Consider the following 17,891-nt stretch of genomic DNA (forward strand, 5'->3'; position numbering starts at 1 on the left):
GGAGGTTTGTCCCGGCTCCCCAGCTGAGCCCTTGGGCAGCGTGGGAAGCGCTGGACGGCACGGCGACGGGGCTGCAGGAGCGTGGCACCGGCTCCAGGCTCTTCTCACAGCCCGGGAATGAGCTATTTCGCTTCCACAGGCTGGATTTCCTGATCCAGCCCTAAATCTTTGAGTCCAACTTTAAAAAAAAAAAGCTAAACTTCAACGTTCATCTCGAGAAAGATCTGCTGAGTGTGGCTTCTGTAACTCAGGGCGTGAAATGACAGAGAGGAATTATCTTTTCTTTCTGAATTTGGGGGTTTTTTTCTTCTTTTGTGAAGTTCCATGTGTCAGCAGAACGCGGGGTAGTCGGTTCGTGTGTGCAAAGACGCGATGCAGCTTTGGTGATGCTCTCCTGGGTGCACGGGCAGGGTCACTGGCACTCTGCGATCTTTTTCCACCTTTTTGTAGGAAAAAAAGGGAAATGAACCCGGTGCGCCGCTTATGGCTGGATCGAAAGCTCCATAAAGGGGATTTTTTTTCCCCAGCATTATCAGGTCATTTTGCCGAAATGAGAAGTTTCTGAACACGACTTCTGAAGCAGTCACTGGAAAGCCAGATTTTTGGTGGAGGCGTGCCACAGTATGGGTTTTAACTAGACTTGTCTCTCAAGTTTCTGGAAAAGAATTTTTGGGCTTAAAATAGAGAGAGCATACTCTTCTCGTTACATTAAAGTTTTTAGTGAAGAAGCTGTTTAGTCTCTGAAGCCATTAAGAGAAGAATATATAGATTCATGGGGGAAGAGCGGAGGGAACCGAGAACCCTGAATGCCAACTACATCCCTGTGATTTTTATTCAAAGCCGGATTAGAAACGCGGAGGATGTTTTGTTGCTGTTGGGATTAACTCGGATTCTCAAAGGCCATCTGAGCCTGGTAACAGAGATACGGTTTATCCCTGTACGTGTGATTTTTTCCTCCTGGAGAACGAAGAAGTCTCATACACGTACAGAGAAACGGTGGAAAAAAATGAGAGAGTGAAAATGAGGGCTACGGCACGTTGGTGTGATACACCTACCCCTCGTTCGATGCTGCGGTGCAGGGTCTAGGCTAAACCCGGCTGTAGTTGGAGTGTGTATGTTTGGAAGGTGGTTTTTTTTTTTCCTGTCCTAAAAAATAATGATTATATTACCAAAGATTGCGGGTCGCTGCTGCTGGTCGGCTCCCCTCCCCTGCCAGGAGGAGTCTGGTGTTCCTCTGCCCGGTGGTACCTCCAGTTTCCCCCCCCCCTCTAGCCAGTCTGCATTGATGTTTTTGAATTTAATCAGTATTTCTGAGTGGATGGGATGGGAATATTCCATGGCTGGATTCGCTGTGCCGGGGCGGGGTGGGGGGGCGTTAATCTGGGTGTGGGGAGCGAGGATGCGCTCTCTGATATCCCAGCAGTGCTGTCTATAGAAAGAATTTATTAAAATAATATATTACCCTCCCAGTCTGTGGTGCTGCCCCAGGGCCCTGCGTGTCCCCTCTGTCGCATATCGCAGTGGGGCTGCGGGAATCGGTGGGTTTGGGGGAGCACTGACCTGGGCACCTGTTTGCCCAGTCCCCGCTGCAGAGCTCGGGGCTGGGGCCTCAGAAGCGGAAGGTTTAGGGACCCCCACGCTGCTTCCCCTGGGTCATTAGGATAATTAACGTGCGTGTGGGGATGGGTCTGTGGTGGGCGGGTGAGATGCTCGGTCTGTCCGTCCCCGGCGCTGGGACAGACGGACGCGGGGCACTTACTGAGCATCGTTATTCCGGGCTGCGGCCAGAATCACTGATTCCCCTGAGTCTCTTAAGAGGGCGACGTTAATTTTTTAGGTCCTTTTAGGCTACATGAGACATTTGCAGGGAAAATCCCAGCACCGGAGAGGCTCATCGGTGGCTCTAGGAGGGAGCGGCTTTGGTTTGACGCATTAACGCGCTGCCTGCACGGGTGCTTTTGTGAGGGGCGAGGGATCTTCAGCTGCGAACGCTGCATTTTTTTTCCACAATTAGTATCTCAAAAGTCGAAGTGTAATTTAAGTGACAGAAGTGCTTTCCCCAGGAGACGTTGCGAATCCTGGTTTCCTGCACCCAACCTCCGTTATTTACTCTCTGAAAATTTGCAGCAGCAAAGCCAGGACCTTATTGCCCGGCGCACAAAAGCCACCGCCGATTGCTTAGATCTGCCCCAAAACGCGACAGGCAACGGGGCAGCGGCGGGAAGCGGCAAATGAAGAGGAGAGGGGGTTATTTTGGAAGATAAGGAAAGCAGAAAAGCGGGAGCTCAGCAGAAACAGGCTGCGTTTGGCTCGGTCGCTTCGCTTTTCCCTCGCTCCGCTGCCTGCGGAGGTGCTGCCCGTCCCCAGCCCACGGCTTCGGCTGGAGCTGGTACCCGCTTGCACGCTCTAATTAAAACCCTGGGCTGAATTAAGAGCCCGTTTCACCTCCCCTCATTCAGACCCTGTAAATGAAGGTAACAGAGTAAGGGGGTGTCGGGGTCTGCTGCCCCTCCGGAGACCTTTGCCATTCTATCTTAGCTGGTTTGGGGGCAAAATAATCCTTATGGATGGACTGTGATTTAAAAAAAAAGGTTCCAAAACGATGTGTTGCAGGAAAAATAGATCAGGCTGAACTGGTGGTGGCAGGGCAGGGGGTGGTGACCTCTCGAGGACTTTTTTGGGTGCCCGAGGGCTCGGCACCTTGTTCGTCGGGTGGGCAAGCAGACGCTAACCCTGGTGTTTCTGGTCACCCTCTTTTTTGGCAGGGAGATGCGAGAGCTTTGCTGTGCCAACAGCCCCCGCTCGCTCTCCGCTTGGTAGTGGGGATGGGGAGTGGGACATTGTGTCCCCCCCGCAGGGTTTCCTGGGGCTTGCAGCCATGCTTTCATCCCCAAATGTTTTTCAGAGACGGGCATTCCTGGCCAGCAAAGGGAAACCTGCGTGTGAACACACAGGGATGAATTATTTCAGAGCCTGGGTAGTGTCTGTGGACGCACAGCGTGACCAAAGCTTCCCCCCCCGCTGCTTTTTTTTAATTTAATAATAAATCATGGGTTGATCCCAGGGGTCCCTGCAGGTCAGAGTTCCCACAGGCAGGAGCTCAGGCAGCGTCGGAGGGGGCAACACGGGGACATTTCCAGCAATCCCGTGTTCCCTCTGGCTAAGGGACAAGGAACCCCCCCGAAACTTCTCTTACCGGGGCCCAGAAACCTACTGCAAAAACTGTCATGCAAAGCCTGCCGTGTGGCAGCCCCCCCAGAGCCATGCCGGGGAGCGGGGGGTGCCCCGCATGCTGCTCGTGGCCGGGGCTCCTCCGTTATTTTCTTCGCTTGCTTTATTTTTTGGGGAGGGGAAATAAATAATTTTAAAATGTTTGTAAAGCCGGGGGGAGTTTTTTCTTAATATTTACCCCTAAAGCAAGGCTGGGGGTGTTGGTGAGCACCCCCTTGCCCCAGCCCTGGGAGGGGGAGTGGTGCCATTTCTCTCTGCACATAAGAAGTGGAGGTTTTTGCTGTGTTTTAGGCTCGTCGCGGGGACCCAGCCCCCTCACCATGGGGGCCCAGGACACCCTGCCCGTCGCCGCCGCCTTCACGGAGACCGTCAACGCGTACTTCAAAGGGGCCGACCCCAACAAGTAGGTTCCAACTGATGAGGTCCAAGTGTCCATATGGGGGGGTCCTGGGGTTGGGACAGGCTTGGGGGGGGGCCGTCAAGGCTTTGGTGAGCATCTCGAGAGATGGGGAGGGAGGAAAGCAAGCTGGTTTAGTGGGAGGGGTCCCTGCCTGTCACGGCAGGGGAGGTGGAACTAGATATCTTTAAGGTCTCTTCCAACCCAAACCATTCTATCATTCTATTAAGCGAGGTGGTCTGGGCTCAGCACATGTGTGCTGGGGTGTCAGTGCGCTGCACCGGGGGGGTCGAAGGTCATGATGCTCTTGAGATGTCCCCATGAGCATCAGTCCCCAAGAACATCGGTCCCCATCCCTAGCAGGCTGCTCGCTCTGCTTTAGGACCACAAGAGGCTCGTTCCCCCGACACGTTGGGTAGGAAGCAGGGGGGCTGTCACCACCCCATCCCTGGCACGAACCCTCCTCTCCTGCTGCATTTTGAGCCCTCCTCCATTTCACACACACTCCCCCGCGTCCGGTGCTGCAGGTGTATCGTGAAGATCACGGGGGAGATGGTGCTGTCGTTTCCCGCGGGCATCACCCGACATTTTGCCAACAACCCGGCTCCGGCGGTGCTCACCTTCCGCGTGCTGAACTACAACAGGCTAGAGCACGTCCTGCCAAACCCCCAGCTCCTCTGCTGGTAAGTCCCTCCCCCTCACCGGCATCCCAAAGGAAAATTTCCAGAAAAACAGGGTGTTTTGCAAACACACATGGCCTGAAGTATCTTCCTTGAAAACCTGCCCTGATTTTTGGGAAGGAAACTCTCAAGCCCTTAAATGTTTGCCTCTGAGAGCAGCCCCTTTGCCAGGCTGAAGGGCATCAGCAGAGAAGAGCAAGTGCTTTGATGGGGTTTTGTGCTCGTTTTTGTGCTCGTTAGACCTCCTGTTTGCAAAGCGGTGACCTCCAGGGTTGCCTCTGCTGTGCCTTCCTGGAGGTATCTGAGGACAGGCCAGAGATGTGTGGGAGGGAGGCGAGATATCTCTAAATGTGGGATTCAGCCCAGAAACCCCCCGCACCCTGGGCTGCATCCCCAGCAGCGTGGCCAGCAGGGAAAGAGGGGGGGATTCTGCCCCTCTGCTCCGCTCTGGGGAGACCCCCCCCAGTGCTGCCTCCAGCTCTGGGGCCACCAACAGCAGAAGGACATGGAGCTGTTGGAGCGGGGCCAGAGGAGGCCACGGAGATGCTGGGAGGGCTGGAGCCCCTCTGCTGGGAGGACAGGCTGAGAGAGTTGGGGGGGTTCAGCCTGGAGAAGAGAAGGCTCCGGGGAGACCTTGGAGCCCCTTCCAGTCCCTAAAGGGGCTCCAGGAAAGCTGGGGAGGGACTCTGGATGAGGGAGGGGAGCCCTAGGAGGAGGGGGAAGGGTTTGACACTGAAAGAGGGGAGATGGAGATGAGATGTGGGGCAGAAGTTCTTTGCTGTGAGGGTGGTGAGAGCCTGGCCCAGGTTGCCCAGAGAAGCTGTGGCTGCCCCATCCCTGGAGGGGTTCAAGGCCAGGTTGGAGGGGGCTTGGAGCAACCTGGTCTGGTGGGAGGTGTCCCTGCCCAGGGCAGGGGGTGGCACTGGGTGGCCTTTAAGGTCCCTTCCAACCCAAACCATTCTGTGATTAAATCATAGAATCATAGAATCATAGAATGGTTAGAGTTGGAAGGGACCTTAAAGATCATCGAGTTCCAACCCCCCTGCCATGGGCAGGGACACCTCCACTAGAGCAGCTTGCTCAAAGCCCCATCCAGCCTGGCCCAGCTGGACCATTAAACACGGTCCCAGCTTGTGGCTGGCACTGCTGCTCTGCGTGATTTGTAGAAAAGCTTTCTTCCACCCAGGCGGGTCACACGAAGGGTTAATTCTCCCTCTGTGCAGTGACAACACACAGAGTGACGCCAGCACGAAGGAGTTCTGGGTCAACATGCCAAATCTGATGACTCACCTAAAGAAGGTATCGGAACAGAAACCGCAAGCCACCTATTACAATGTGGATATGCTCAAATACCAGGTAGGGGTTTTTTTGGTGAGATAAAACCGTGCCAAAAATGCGTGCTGAACTTATAGACGTAAAAGATGGTATTTCCCTAGTGCAGAGTGGAGATAACGTGAGTTGAGGGCATGCTGTCCCGCTAGTCCCTTCTGTCTGTCACTAGATTTTTGCCTGATTTTTGAGCCCGGTACAGAACTTGCTGTGAGAATACGAGGTGTTGTCGCCTCTGAAACCAAATGCGATGACCGCGTTCTGTAAAATGGGATTTCTCCCTTCACCCCTACGGAAACTAAATGTTTTTTCTGTCATTTTGGAAGGTATCTGCCCAGGGTATTCAGTCTACTCCATTAAACCTTGCAGTGAGCTGGCGGTGTGACCCTGCAAGCACTGACCTCCGCATTGACTACAAATACAATACAGAGGCAATGACCACACCGGTCGCTCTAAACAACGTCCAGTTCCTCGTCCCCGTCGACGGAGGAGTAACCAAACTCCAAGCTGTGCTTCCTCCCGCCGTCTGGTAGGAATCCCTCACCCCATAAAAGGCTCTTTTGCTGTCCCTGCCCTGTCCCTGCCTAAAAACAGCTCCGGAGAGGTGTCTGTGGGTGGCATTTGAGGGCATGATAGAGACCCAAAACTGTCCTCTTCTTGTAGGAGGAAGCGTGAAACCCCGCTGTGATTTTTTTTTTTTTTTTTCCTTGCCGTTCCCAGTAGCAAGCACGTGCGCAGGCGGCAGAAAAACAAACCCTTATTTCATGTTTTTGGCTTCTTTTAACCCCAAGCCCAGAAGGATGCGTGGGCATCGCTGCCGTTCGCAGCGGGGAAGGAGGGCACAGCACGGCCCCAACTGCCTCTCGCCCACCAGAGTGGTTCCGAAGGATGTTTATCAATATGGTGACAGGCGCTTTATATACATAAATATAAATATATAGAGATAATATACCTGCAATCCAAGAGCAGAATTTTCCTGCCGGGGTCAATCCCAAGGCCAAGCGCCCCGAGTCGCAGCTCTGGAGAGCGGCACCGGAGCTGCTCCCCACGCGGCCGTTAGCAAAATTCAGATGTCTCCTTCATAACTCCTAGTTTCCTACAGAAATGTTCTTTTTCCTGTGTTTTTTTTTTAAGGAATGCCGAGCAGCAAAGGATATTGTGGAAGATCCCCGACATCTCTCAGAAGTCAGAAAACGGAGGTAATCCTGCAAACGTGCACGTTATTAACTCTGAACACTGAAATTGGGCACTGACCCCCTTGGTCGTGCCCAGACACACGGGTTTCCGCCGGCGTTTGCCGGGGAAGGATGCTATTTAGAGCCAGGAGCTTTGAAAAGCAGGGATACGCGCCCCTGGCACCGTTTTGCCAACTACCTTGGCATCACGGAGGGTGTTAACACACCAGGTTTGGATGCGGTTTGTTTGCCAAGTCCTTTCCTCCGTCGAACCTCTGCATTTGAAGGCCCCACCATGCATCCCGGTGGTGGGGACCGCAGCCTCCCATGGGTCGTTTCTCCACCTATCACCCACGCAGCTCGGCCGCTTCCTATCGCTGGGGTGCCCGAAAAGTTAAAATCTGCTGGGAGGATGAGGATGTTTGCCTTTTTCCCCCACTCCAGGGGATGCTGCTGGGTTGGGTACCACCGTGGGAGCGGGCTTCACTCGCCGCGCTTTGAGCATCTCTTGGCCTTTGCTGGCAAACCTGGCCCTGGGATGCGGGGACATGCCTCTCCGGGCTTGTAAAGCGTCTCCTGCTGGGGGGGGGGGGTTTAAATCGCAGGTGTGGGCTCTCTGCTGGCCCGATTCCAGCTCTCGGAGGGGCCGAGCACCCCAGCCCCCCTGGCCGTCCAGTTCACCAGCGAGGGGAGCACGCTCTCCAGCTGCGACATCGAGCTCGTCGGCGCCGGCTACCGCTTCTCCCTCATCAAGAAGAGGTTTGCGGCAGGTAGGTTCCTCGCCGGCGGCTCCTCTTGGCATGGCAGTGTCCCCGACGGTCCCCCCCAGCCCTGCTGGCACTGCCCAGGCTGTATATTTGTTGACCGCTCAAGCCCAGAGGTGCCACCGCAGCGAGAGCCTTGAATATCATGGGCTCTTTCCTGCTCGGGGGTCCTGCAGATCTGCAGGCAGCGCTTTCATCCCATTGCAGCGGAGAAAGACGAGTATTTTCCCTTTTGCCCCATCCCTGAGTAGAAAAAAGAGTATTTTCCCGCATTCTGCTGGTGCGTGGCAGCAGCGCGGCCGAGGGTGCAGGGGCTGAGAAGGTGGGCAGCCATCCCCTGGGAATCGGGTCTGCTCCCTCCCCACCCCTGAGTTCTGATCCTGTTTCTAGGTAAATACTTGGCCGATAACTGATGGAAGCTTATGCAAGTCTATGGAAAATAATATGGAAAATACCCAAGGACTGCTGTGCGTGGAACGGGTTTTAATTACAGTTTAAGGAAAATGAACTAAATCCTGCACTCGGGACATTTCTGTTGGAAGTGTCGACAACTTTCAGCAATTTTTTTCCTTGGAAAACACCGTCTTGACCAGTCCTACAGTATTTACTTCTAGATGTAACATTGTTAATGGTTTTAAAATGTAATTATTGTATTTGTAAATTGTACTCATTCCAGTAAGGCTGTATTTTGGCAGTTAGACACTTGAGTTTTAGCATTTTACCATTCATGAAATGGATGTAATTTAAACTGTGGTATATAAATTTAATAGTAGTACTGTTGAATGGCACAATGCTTACAGAGGTAGATTACATTTTGTCAATATATACGATTTAAATACAATACTGATAGCTGTTATGAAGGGGGTGCCTCATAAAGAGAGAGGGCAGTAAGGCCGACGTGCTGATTTACTTTTTCCTTCAGTTCTCAATCTGTCTCACGGCGGTGAATAAAAAGCTCTATCTTCAGGTTTAGCTGGTTTAACTCCAGAAAAATATCGCTATAAATGTCGAGGTTCTTCATACAGTCTCCCAGCAAAAAGCAGGGAAAAAATGGCACTTCTATAAAGAGTATTTACGTCAAATTTTCGTTGCAAGGAGCCTCCGACAACGTGTCTGTGATCTCCTACAGCCGCAGATTAACGGTCGGGAGCCCCAGCACTGGCAGTGAGAGGGTCTCTTTGCCCCACGTCCTTATATTTTGCAGAGATGCAGATGAGGAAATAAGCAGGGAAAGAGGCTGGGAAGTAAATCTGAGCTCACAGCACCGTCCGGAAATGTTATTGCTGTTTTTAAGGATGCATTTTCTGAGCAGTCACCAGATTTTCGGTCGCATTTCTGTATTTTTTTGTTTGTTTTTTCAATGTATTTCCCCCATTTTTGAAAGCCCCATGGGTTTAGAAAATGCTTTAAGGACATGCAGCCCCTCCATGCCTTTCTATTTTATACCACTTAGGCAGGAAAGCCTATACATATATATATATATATATATATATGAGAACAAATGCAGCCCATGCCTGACCCTTGGTGGGACACCTGGTGCTGGGGGAGCAGGAGCAGTGCAGGAGCTGCCAAAATCCCGTGGGGCAGGAGTTCGTGATCGTGGAGATGGGAAAATGCATAAAAGTGCTAAACTGGAGGCTGCGGGGAGGGAAAAATTGTCCCTGAGCCAGACCCTCTCTGTGCATCCCCCGTGCGGTGTTTGATGGTTTTTAGGTGATGTCTCAGCCTCCTGCTGGCAACATGCTGAGAGCGTTCATGGCGCTGAGGTAGAGAGCTTGTTTTAATGGGAGAATTTGGGGATTTGGGGAAAAGAAAGAAGGGATCTTTTTGAAATTAAGTGCAGCTGCCGTTCAGGTGCACAGAGAAGCACAGGAGCGTCCGCCAAAGAGCGTGCTGGGGACTTTAGAAACGTGTAAAGTGACAAATAGTGATAATTTTACAGTCACAAATGTTGCCAGGATAAGGCTTGTGCATTCGCGTTGGAAAACTTAGGCTGTGCGCGTTGGGCAGTGCTTGCTCACAGAGCAGTTCGGAGGGACGGGAGAAACCAGAAGTCCCTGCCTATCTTAAAAGAAAATAAGGAAATCTGGAGGTTTTTTCAGTCCTGAGATGACTCCCAGGCAGAGGTGTGGGTGACGGGGCGGCTGGGCTGCGTGCACGCTCACAAAAGGCAGCGACACAGAGGTTAAAGCACAATTCAGTTATGCGACTTCATACATCTTTGCGGGTTTTGGAAGTAAACTCCTGGGTGGAGCGTTCAACTCCGTTAATAATTTTTTCCCCCTGCGATGGAAATATGTACAAACGGTGTCACCTACCCCTCTCTGCCAGGGCAAAATCTAAGAATCGGGTTTTGCGTAATTGGTTCATGCTGTGTACAATTGTTATAAAGTCATGCTTCCAAGAGAGATCTATGTCATAGTCCTGAAAATAAGGATTTTTATAATGTAAATATTACCAGAACGTAGATATTTTACTTTATATTTCATTTGAAAGGCAAGGTGTTTACATTAGCGTTGGGTTTTTAAACGCTTTTTAAACAAAAGAAAAACCCATAACCCAAAGCTCCCCAAGCTTTTGTGCTATCCCCCCAAACGGTGGCCACTTTTTCAGGTGCCTGGGGGTGCCGGGACGCAGCCCCCGTGGCCTGGGTGGAGAGATGGGAAAGTCCTGCACCTTTTCTGGGACAAACTGCCTGGCAGACCCGAGTTCGATGTGCTTGCAGCCCCGCGGGGACACTGTCCCCCTCCAGGTGACACAAACCAGCTATTCCCAGTCCGCAACCCTGGGACCAAAACCGGTGGTTTGGGACAGGATTTTACATACTGCTTTTGGTATTTTTTTTTTTGCATTTTTGTCACATTTTTTTCATGTTGAACGGCATGTCTCTGCTATCCCCCCCAGCACGACTGCCCTCCGGGGCTCCTTTATGAGGACATGCCGCTCCGCGTTGATGCTTTATTTTTCCTGCCCTGTCTGAGGTCTGAGCAGAGCAGCAGAGTGCCCCGGGGATGCTTATTTTGTCCATTTTTTGTCTTCCCATACGAGCGTGGTACCCCAGCATTACCCTTACAGCAGCCTTCCAGTCCCTCAAGGGGCTCCAGGAAAGCTGGGGAGGGACTCTGGATCAGGGAGGGGAGCCATAGGAGGAGGGGGAAGGGTTTTAAGCTGAAAAAGGGGAGATTTAGGTGAGATGTGGGGAAGAACTTCTTTGCTGTGAGGGTGGTGAGAGCCTGGCCCAGGTTGCCCAGAGAAGCTGTGGCTGCCCCATCCCTGGAGGGGTTCAAGGCCAGGTTGGAGGGGGCTTGGAGCAACCTGGTCTGGTGGGAGGTGTCCCTGCCCAGGGCAGGGGGTGGCACTGGGTGGCCTTTAAGGTCCCTTCCCACCCAAACTGTTCTATGATTCTGTGATTACCCCAGGCAGGAGGAGGGAATGGACCAGTTGCGTTTCTGAAGAGCAGGAGGCTGGTCTTCTTTCCGCCTGGCTTTGAGAAGGCGTCAGCGGAAAAAAAGATTATGGGCAGCAGCTTGGGATGTATCGGATTTAAATTTAAAGCAGCAGATAGGGATGTTTATCCCCCATTCCAGCTTCTGGAGTAGTGGCGAGAGCCCCCCAGAGAGGGCATGGGGGATGCACTGCCCTGTTGCAGTCAGGGCACTCTGCAGGCTTCACCTCTGCTTTTAGGAACGAAAAAAATGTGTATTTCCAGAGAATTTGGTGCTCCCTGCCCGCTAGCAGAGAGCAGTTATGTCAGCGGGGAGTTGAAAAGGCAGCAGCCTGTAAGTGACCTGAATTTCTAGAGCTCGACATCTAGAGGGGTCTTTTGCTAAGTCTGGCTGAGGCTAAAAAGGGGGCTCAGCCTTCCAGCACTGCTGCCCCCCCCTAAACTCAGCAGCACTCAGATCTCACCATATGTTTAAACAAAACAAAAAAAAAGGGGGGGGGGGGATAAATAAAGGAGGCATTTGGATAATAACTAGGTGTGATGCGTGCACAGAAAGGCTTTAGCTCGGTTACTTGCGTGGACCCTTTTCCTTTGGAGTGTGTCCTCAACCACGTCTGCCCCCCGAGAGGTTTTCCTCCGGGATCCCGGGAGGGAGCGTTTTTCCCCAAGGACACCTGCAAACTTGGGTCTTTAGATATTAGGAGCAGGAAGTTTTTATTTTTCCTTTTTTTCAACTGTTCTTCTATTTGTTGCACACATACATGATCTCAGCCAGCTTACGGTGCTCCTCACAGGAGGCGTTTCAGACCAGTTTTTTCTACTTTAGCAATATTTCTTAATAACGATGAATTTTCTCAGTAGAACAAAATACTACCAGATTATAAGCATTTCAGTTGGTGTTCATTAAATATCACTTCCCTGTTATGAAGCTGCTTATTTTTGCTTTAAGGCCACTGTCCGTTAAGCTCCTGTTCCTACCCTTTTGGGATTTATCTATTAGAGGGGTTTTGTTAAATTTAGAAGGAAAAAAAAAAGTTTATGTTAAAATGACATCCCTTTTCGGCCAGGCAGGGAGGGGATGGGGAGGAAAGGCAGTTTCCCAGGCAGGCTCCATCACACCTTTGCTGCGGGATGCTGTCAGGGTATCTCTCATGGCAGTGCCCGGAATTTGGGCTGCATGGGGAAAAAAAACAGAGAAATATGCTGCTTAAACTAACGATTTTTGAAGCCACACACGTCTGCAGGTCTGCCTTCTCCTTTTAATGTGATCACAGGGCTCCGGGGTAGCTGTTTAGTGCCCAGTCATAAAAAAATTGGTCAGCTCTTGCACGGGGTGATTGTTTTCCCACCTTGTCCCTGCTGACACCTTGCCGTGCTGCCTGCGCCGCCACAAGTTGTATTTGTGTTCGTTTACCTAATTCTGGAGGATTCAAACCACCACAGAGATTCCCACAGCACGAGCATCACGTAAAGAACCACCGCTTCACTTTCTCCCAGCGGAAGCCTTTTTAAATGGCTGGACTGCGATGAAAAGGAGATATATTTTCAAATGACCTAAGAGTAAGTCAAACATCTTTTAGTAAAAACATTTAGCCCCATTTATCCCTCCTCAGACCTCTCCCTCTCCTTCGGCAGCGGTGTGATTCCTGTGCCCACCGGGCACATGGTGTAGTTCTGCCTCGCAGAGGAATTCTGCTCCATTTCACCTTTTTTTTTTTGGAAATACGACCCACAGGTGTGTTGCCCAAACACCCAACATCTGCTTGAGAAAGCCACTTCAATACACTGAATATGGAGTGATATTTTTTTTTCCCCTGCCCTTGTGTTGGTTTTATGTGAAAATGTCATGGTTAAAAAACTTCATTTTGAAGCTTACCGTAACCAAAATATGTAACATCATCACATTGTACTTCCCCGGTAAGAAACTACTGTCTCAAAGATTTCATTTCATAGCCAGAATTCTTCTTTTCTTCTGTTTCTCACAATTTCCCATGGGAAGTAGCCCTTGCAGAGCCAGGGAGTTTTTATGATCATCAGTATTTTAATTCTTATTTCACTGTAAGGCTAGAAAAAGATCTGCTCTTCAAAGGTTCTCACACAAGCAGGACTTCACTGCAGGCCAAGCAGTATGGGATAAAACATGCCAGGTTTTAGTGAGGCATTTGGAATATCTTATTCCTCCGTTTGAAATCTCTTTCTTTTTCCGGACACGGGGCAAATGGCTGCAGAGAGGCCGTCCTGCTCTTGGGTCGTAATCCACCCAGCAGGGGGTTTTCCACTCCGAAACGCTCCAAGGTTGAGAAAATCACCCGGTTGCTTTGAGGGGATAAAAAATATGGAGATATTAGTCGTGGTCTGAGAGAGGAATCGGGTTGGGTTGTGGATTGAAGCTCCGCTCCCGCGGCCACGGGCTGGGGATGGAGGGCACCGGGCGCAGGAGAACCTCACCGTGACACCTCAGAACCCAGAGGAAGCCCCAGAAGTGAATCGGCTTTCCCAGGGTAGCGCCCTTTATCATTTTACAAACTCCCTCGTGTATAAAAATGTTTATAAATATTTGTGGATTAAGATACACAGGTCTATTTTTAAGATTTAAGTTAAATAAGTTAATTAATGGCTGGCCTTTTTTGCCTAAACGTGCAATGAGATATATTATACTTTTAGTCTACGATGGCCTAGGTACTGCTTAGTCTGTGATGAAAACTTTGCTGCTTACCTACTGTTCTCAGAGAAAAAAAAAACTGTAAAAGACGTACAGGTTTGTTGCACACGGACTATCGCAGCAGCAAAGCTTTGTATTTGACCACTGGTAATATGAATGTGTTGTATTGACTTGTTGAAGATAATCATGAAACAACATATTTTAAATGTTACTTGCCTTATAGATTAGAATACGACTATGTGGATATCATTTTTTTGTAAATAATGTTTTTTATAAATGTCTCTCCTCCATTCTCTCCCCGTCACCCATTTCACAAAATCTTGAATATGCAATTATTTACCATGCATAATGTTGCAACAAATAAATCCCCACGTCAGAACAAAGTTTATTAATTCTATACATAAGAACCACATTAAATACCTGATTGAGTTGCAATTTAAATGTGATTTTTTTTTTTTTCCTTGAAAATAAACAGAACCATAAAACACTATTTTTTCTGCCTGAACTTTGCTTGCATGTGCGTGGGGGGGGCTGTGGGGACATGAGGGACCGTGGCTGTGTTGTCCCTAAATGAGGGTTCTTCACCCAAGCAAGCGCCAATCAACGTGCTGAGTCGAGATATTTGGTTTTATTCCAATTCTGCAGAATCGGGTGCCGGGCATTTAACAACAGCCAGCACACCACACGTTTCAAACCGCCCAATATTTATAACGATAAAATACAGCTGATTGGTCAATAAAGATTCATTCATCACTCCTAACTATAAATATGCATCTAAGCTCATGTTTAAAACATTTATGGAGGTTACCTGATTAGCTTGCTCATTATTCACAAAGGGGTATGTATTTTAGCATTGTAATTGCCCGAGGTTAGTTTGGGTTACACTCTTGGCTCGACTTTGGTCCAGAAGTTATGATTTTTTGTTATCTGATATATAAGTCACCAACTGCAAAAGAACAGATAAGACACACCGTTTCGTGCACATCCTATTCAAGGTTAAGTACCTCCTGTGATGTCTTAACCGTGTCCCAACTGACACTGCTTGATAAAATTTTAACTTTGTTCTTCAGACGTCAGCTGTGGGGGTTGAGGGGACCCGTGGAGGCCACGGGGACATGTCAGGGCTGTAGGGACACCTGGGGGCTGTAGGGACACCTAGGATCTGTGGGGTCCGTGGGGATACACAGGGATCATGGGGACCTCTGTGGGCTATAGGGACATGTGGGGACCTGTGGATGCTGTAGGGGCACATGGGGGCTGTAGGCACAAGTGGCAGCCAAGAGGATCCATGGGGGCTATAGGGAGCTATGGCGGCTGTAGGGACCTGTGGGGGCTGTAGGCAGACATGGGGACCTATGGGGTCCATGGGGACTTATGGGGGCCCTGGGGACCCACAGGGGCCATGAAGATGTAGGGGGTGTGCAAACCCATGGGGACTATGGAGACCTGTGGAGGTTGCAGGGACCCCTCAGTGAGGGAGCTGTGGGGACACATGGGGGTGCGTAGAGGCCACAGGAGCCCACTGGGACTTGCAGGGGCCCGTGATGAGGGCCATATTGGGGTGGGGACGCACTGAAGGTGATGAGGACTTGTGGAGACGCACAGAGACCGTGGGGACCCATGGCGACTTGCAGGGACCCATGAAGGCTGTGAGGACACATGGGGACCTGTGGAGGCCATGGGGACCCATGGGGGCTGTAGGGGGCACGCGGGGGACCTGTGGAAACTGTGAGGACCTGTGGAAGCCATGGGGACAGATAGAGGCTCTAGGGACATTCAGGGACCCGTGGAGCTTGTGGGGACCTGTGGAAGCCATGGGGACCAGTGGAAGCCGTGGCGCAATGTAGAGGCTGTAGGGACTTCCAGGGACCTGTGGAGGTCATGGGGCCTGTGGGGGTTACAGGGACACGCAGGGACCCACGGAGGCTGCGGGGACACGGAGGCGGGGGGGCGTGGGTGGGTACGACGACGACATGGCAGCCTCTGCCGGCGCCACCGCCTCGGGCTCGACATGCAGGCGGCCGCCAGCACCACCCCGCGGCCGCCGGGAGCCGGAGCCGGAGCCCGGAGCCCGGAGCCGGGAGGCGGCGGGGCGGTGCCGGCCTCCTCCTTCCCGCCCTTCCGTCTCCCCTCAGCAGCTGTGCGGGGATGCATGGCGGCGCGGCCGGCAGCGACCCCCGCTCGGGTAGGTGCCGGGGCTGGGATCTTCGGGGCGGGACGAGGCGCTTTTCCTCCGCCTCCAGCGCGGTGGGTTTTTCCCTCAGAAAACCGAGCTTAACCTCATTCCTCAGGTCCCCCCGAGCGTTTCCCGGTGGCGGCGGTGGATGATATCCTGAGGGATGTGGTGGGGAGCTACCTGAGGGAGCAGCCCTACGAGCCGACCCGCTGCAGGGACTTGGCCAAGGACATGGCTGAGGTACCGCTGGGTGCTCCAGGCGGCCATTTTGTCTTCACACCTCGAGGGGGTGCCAGGGGGGCGGCTGTCGGGGCGGGGAGGCCCCCAAATGTAAATATGGAGCGTAAAACAAGTGCTGGGGCAGGCTATCAAGGTGCACCAAGGGTTGGTCTGAGATGGGTGGAGGCTTGGACGAGTTAATGATGAGGTTTGTTTGAGCAGCTTGGCTCTGGTCAAGCACACGCTTCAGTAAAAACTCCATCCTGTGGTTGCCCTGGCCAGAAATGCCATTAATAACTTTTAAATCTGTATCAGACATTTCCCTCCAGTTACGGTAGTGTCTGAGTTCTGCACAGTGACACGAGTGCAAGCTCCTTAGTTAAATCCAGCCTTACTGCTGAGGAAAGACTGTCCTGACCCTTTAGTCTTTCAGCTGATTTGGCCCAGAAGAGTGTTAAAAAAGTGGTACTGTCTGCTCTTCCTTTCCCCCCCTGTAATCAGCGGGTAACTATGAACACATATGGTGGAGAATATGGTGTTCACGTACAGTAACTCCTTACTGTGTGTGCATTTCTGGAGTCCAGCAGGAAGGTGTGCGTGGTTTTAGCACATGGAGGTGGTGGTTCTCTCATGAAAGGACCACAGCAGTGTACACGCTGCCTGCCCACAGGGCTGGGAGAGTTTGCCGTACATGTTTCAAATGCTGCAGCTCAAAGATTGTAATCAGGATTGTTGCAAGGGCTCCACAGGGCGATGCTCTCACTTCCCTGTCCCAGAAAACCGAATCCCTGAGCATCCCCTGCAAAGAGAGCTCACCATGTTGTGTCTAAACGTGTTTTTCTCTTGCAGGTTATTAAAGCTCGGGTAAAAGACCTTATGGTCCCGAGGTACAAGATCGTTGTGGTGACACATATTGGGCAGCTGAATGAGCAGGGCATGCAAGTTGGAAGCCGGTGCCTGTGGGATCCTGCGAGCGATACATTTTCATCATACGTGTTCAAGAATACTTCACTGTTCGCTCTTGCCAATGTCTATGCTGTCTATTTTGAGTAAGGAGGTAGCTGAGTTTAACAGCAGGAGTAATGAACATTCATAGAATCACAGAATGGTTTGGGTTGGAAGGGACCTTAAAGTCCATCCAGTGCCACCCCCTGCCCTGGGCAGGGACACCTCCCACCAGAACAGGTTGCTCCAAGCCCCCTCCAACCTGGCCTTGAACCCCTCCAGGGATGGGGCAGCCACAGCTTCTCGGGGCAACCTGGGCCAGGCTCTCACCACCCTCACAGCAAAGAACTTCTTCCCGACATCTCATCTCCATCTCCCCTCTTTCAGTGTCAAACCCTTCCCCCTCCTCCTAGGGCTCCCCTCCCTGATCCAGAGTCCCTCCCCAGCTTTCCTGGAGCCCCTTGAGGGACTGGAAGGGGCTCTAAGGTCTCCCCAGAACCTTATGTTTAAGGGCAGTTAAGTGTGTGCCGGCCCCTTTGAGCTCCCCAGTGTGTTTCCAGTCTCCCTGGATGCAAATTAACTCTCCAGTAGGTCAGACCCTGGGTGGATGTTACTGGAAGCAGCTGGAATAAGGAATAACTCACGGCAGCTGCCTGCCCAGCCCTGTGGCTAGTGCTGGCCCATCCTTGGTCTGCTGTGGCCACTTTGCTCTCATCTGTGCAGCCTTGGCTTTATTCTGAGCCTGGAAACAGGTTTTTAACTACCCGTATTTCACAGCTGAAACCTGCTGTAGCATTTTCATAAGGAGGAGAACAAGCATATAAAAAAATTGCTTATTTTATCACATTTTATGCACAAAGCTGAAACT

At 51.5% G+C, this 17,891-nt stretch overlaps 2 protein-coding genes across 2 annotated transcripts in view; both read left to right on the forward strand.

The window, feature by feature from the left end:
* The window catches only part of SGIP1 (SH3GL interacting endocytic adaptor 1), a 38,920-nt gene extending 30,931 nt beyond the window's left edge, over positions 1–7,989 (forward strand). Inside the window, exons 19-25 of the mRNA XM_074151828.1 lie at positions 3,523–3,634; positions 4,156–4,311; positions 5,532–5,664; positions 5,964–6,166; positions 6,772–6,836; positions 7,418–7,582; positions 7,967–7,989. Of these exons, the coding sequence (XP_074007929.1) occupies positions 3,523–3,634; positions 4,156–4,311; positions 5,532–5,664; positions 5,964–6,166; positions 6,772–6,836; positions 7,418–7,582; positions 7,967–7,989 (857 nt within the window). The remainder of the gene's footprint in view (positions 1–3,522; positions 3,635–4,155; positions 4,312–5,531; positions 5,665–5,963; positions 6,167–6,771; positions 6,837–7,417; positions 7,583–7,966) is intronic.
* A 7,827-nt stretch (positions 7,990–15,816) lies between these two features.
* DYNLT5 (dynein light chain Tctex-type family member 5) lies at positions 15,817–17,131 on the forward strand. Its single transcript, XM_074152589.1, has 3 exons — positions 15,817–15,868; positions 15,975–16,099; positions 16,928–17,131. Exons 1-3 carry the CDS (start codon positions 15,832–15,834, stop codon positions 17,129–17,131), a joined length of 366 nt encoding a protein of 121 aa, XP_074008690.1. The 5' UTR covers positions 15,817–15,831.
* Positions 17,132–17,891: the final 760 nt, after the last annotated feature.

The sequence above is a fragment of the Numenius arquata genome, chromosome 8 (genome assembly GCF_964106895.1).
Source record: "Numenius arquata chromosome 8, bNumArq3.hap1.1, whole genome shotgun sequence".
Lineage (NCBI taxonomy): Eukaryota > Metazoa > Chordata > Aves > Charadriiformes > Scolopacidae > Numenius > Numenius arquata.

Coding starts and splice junctions, on each gene's coding strand:
- DYNLT5 (XM_074152589.1), top strand. CDS start 15,832: ATGCATGGCGGCGCGGCCGGCAGCGACCCCCGCTCGG. Junction 15,869..15,974: donor CGGCAGCGACCCCCGCTCGG/GTAGGTGCCGGG, acceptor CTCATTCCTCAG/GTCCCCCCGAGCGTTTCCCG. Junction 16,100..16,927: donor TGGCCAAGGACATGGCTGAG/GTACCGCTGGGT, acceptor TTTCTCTTGCAG/GTTATTAAAGCTCGGGTAAA.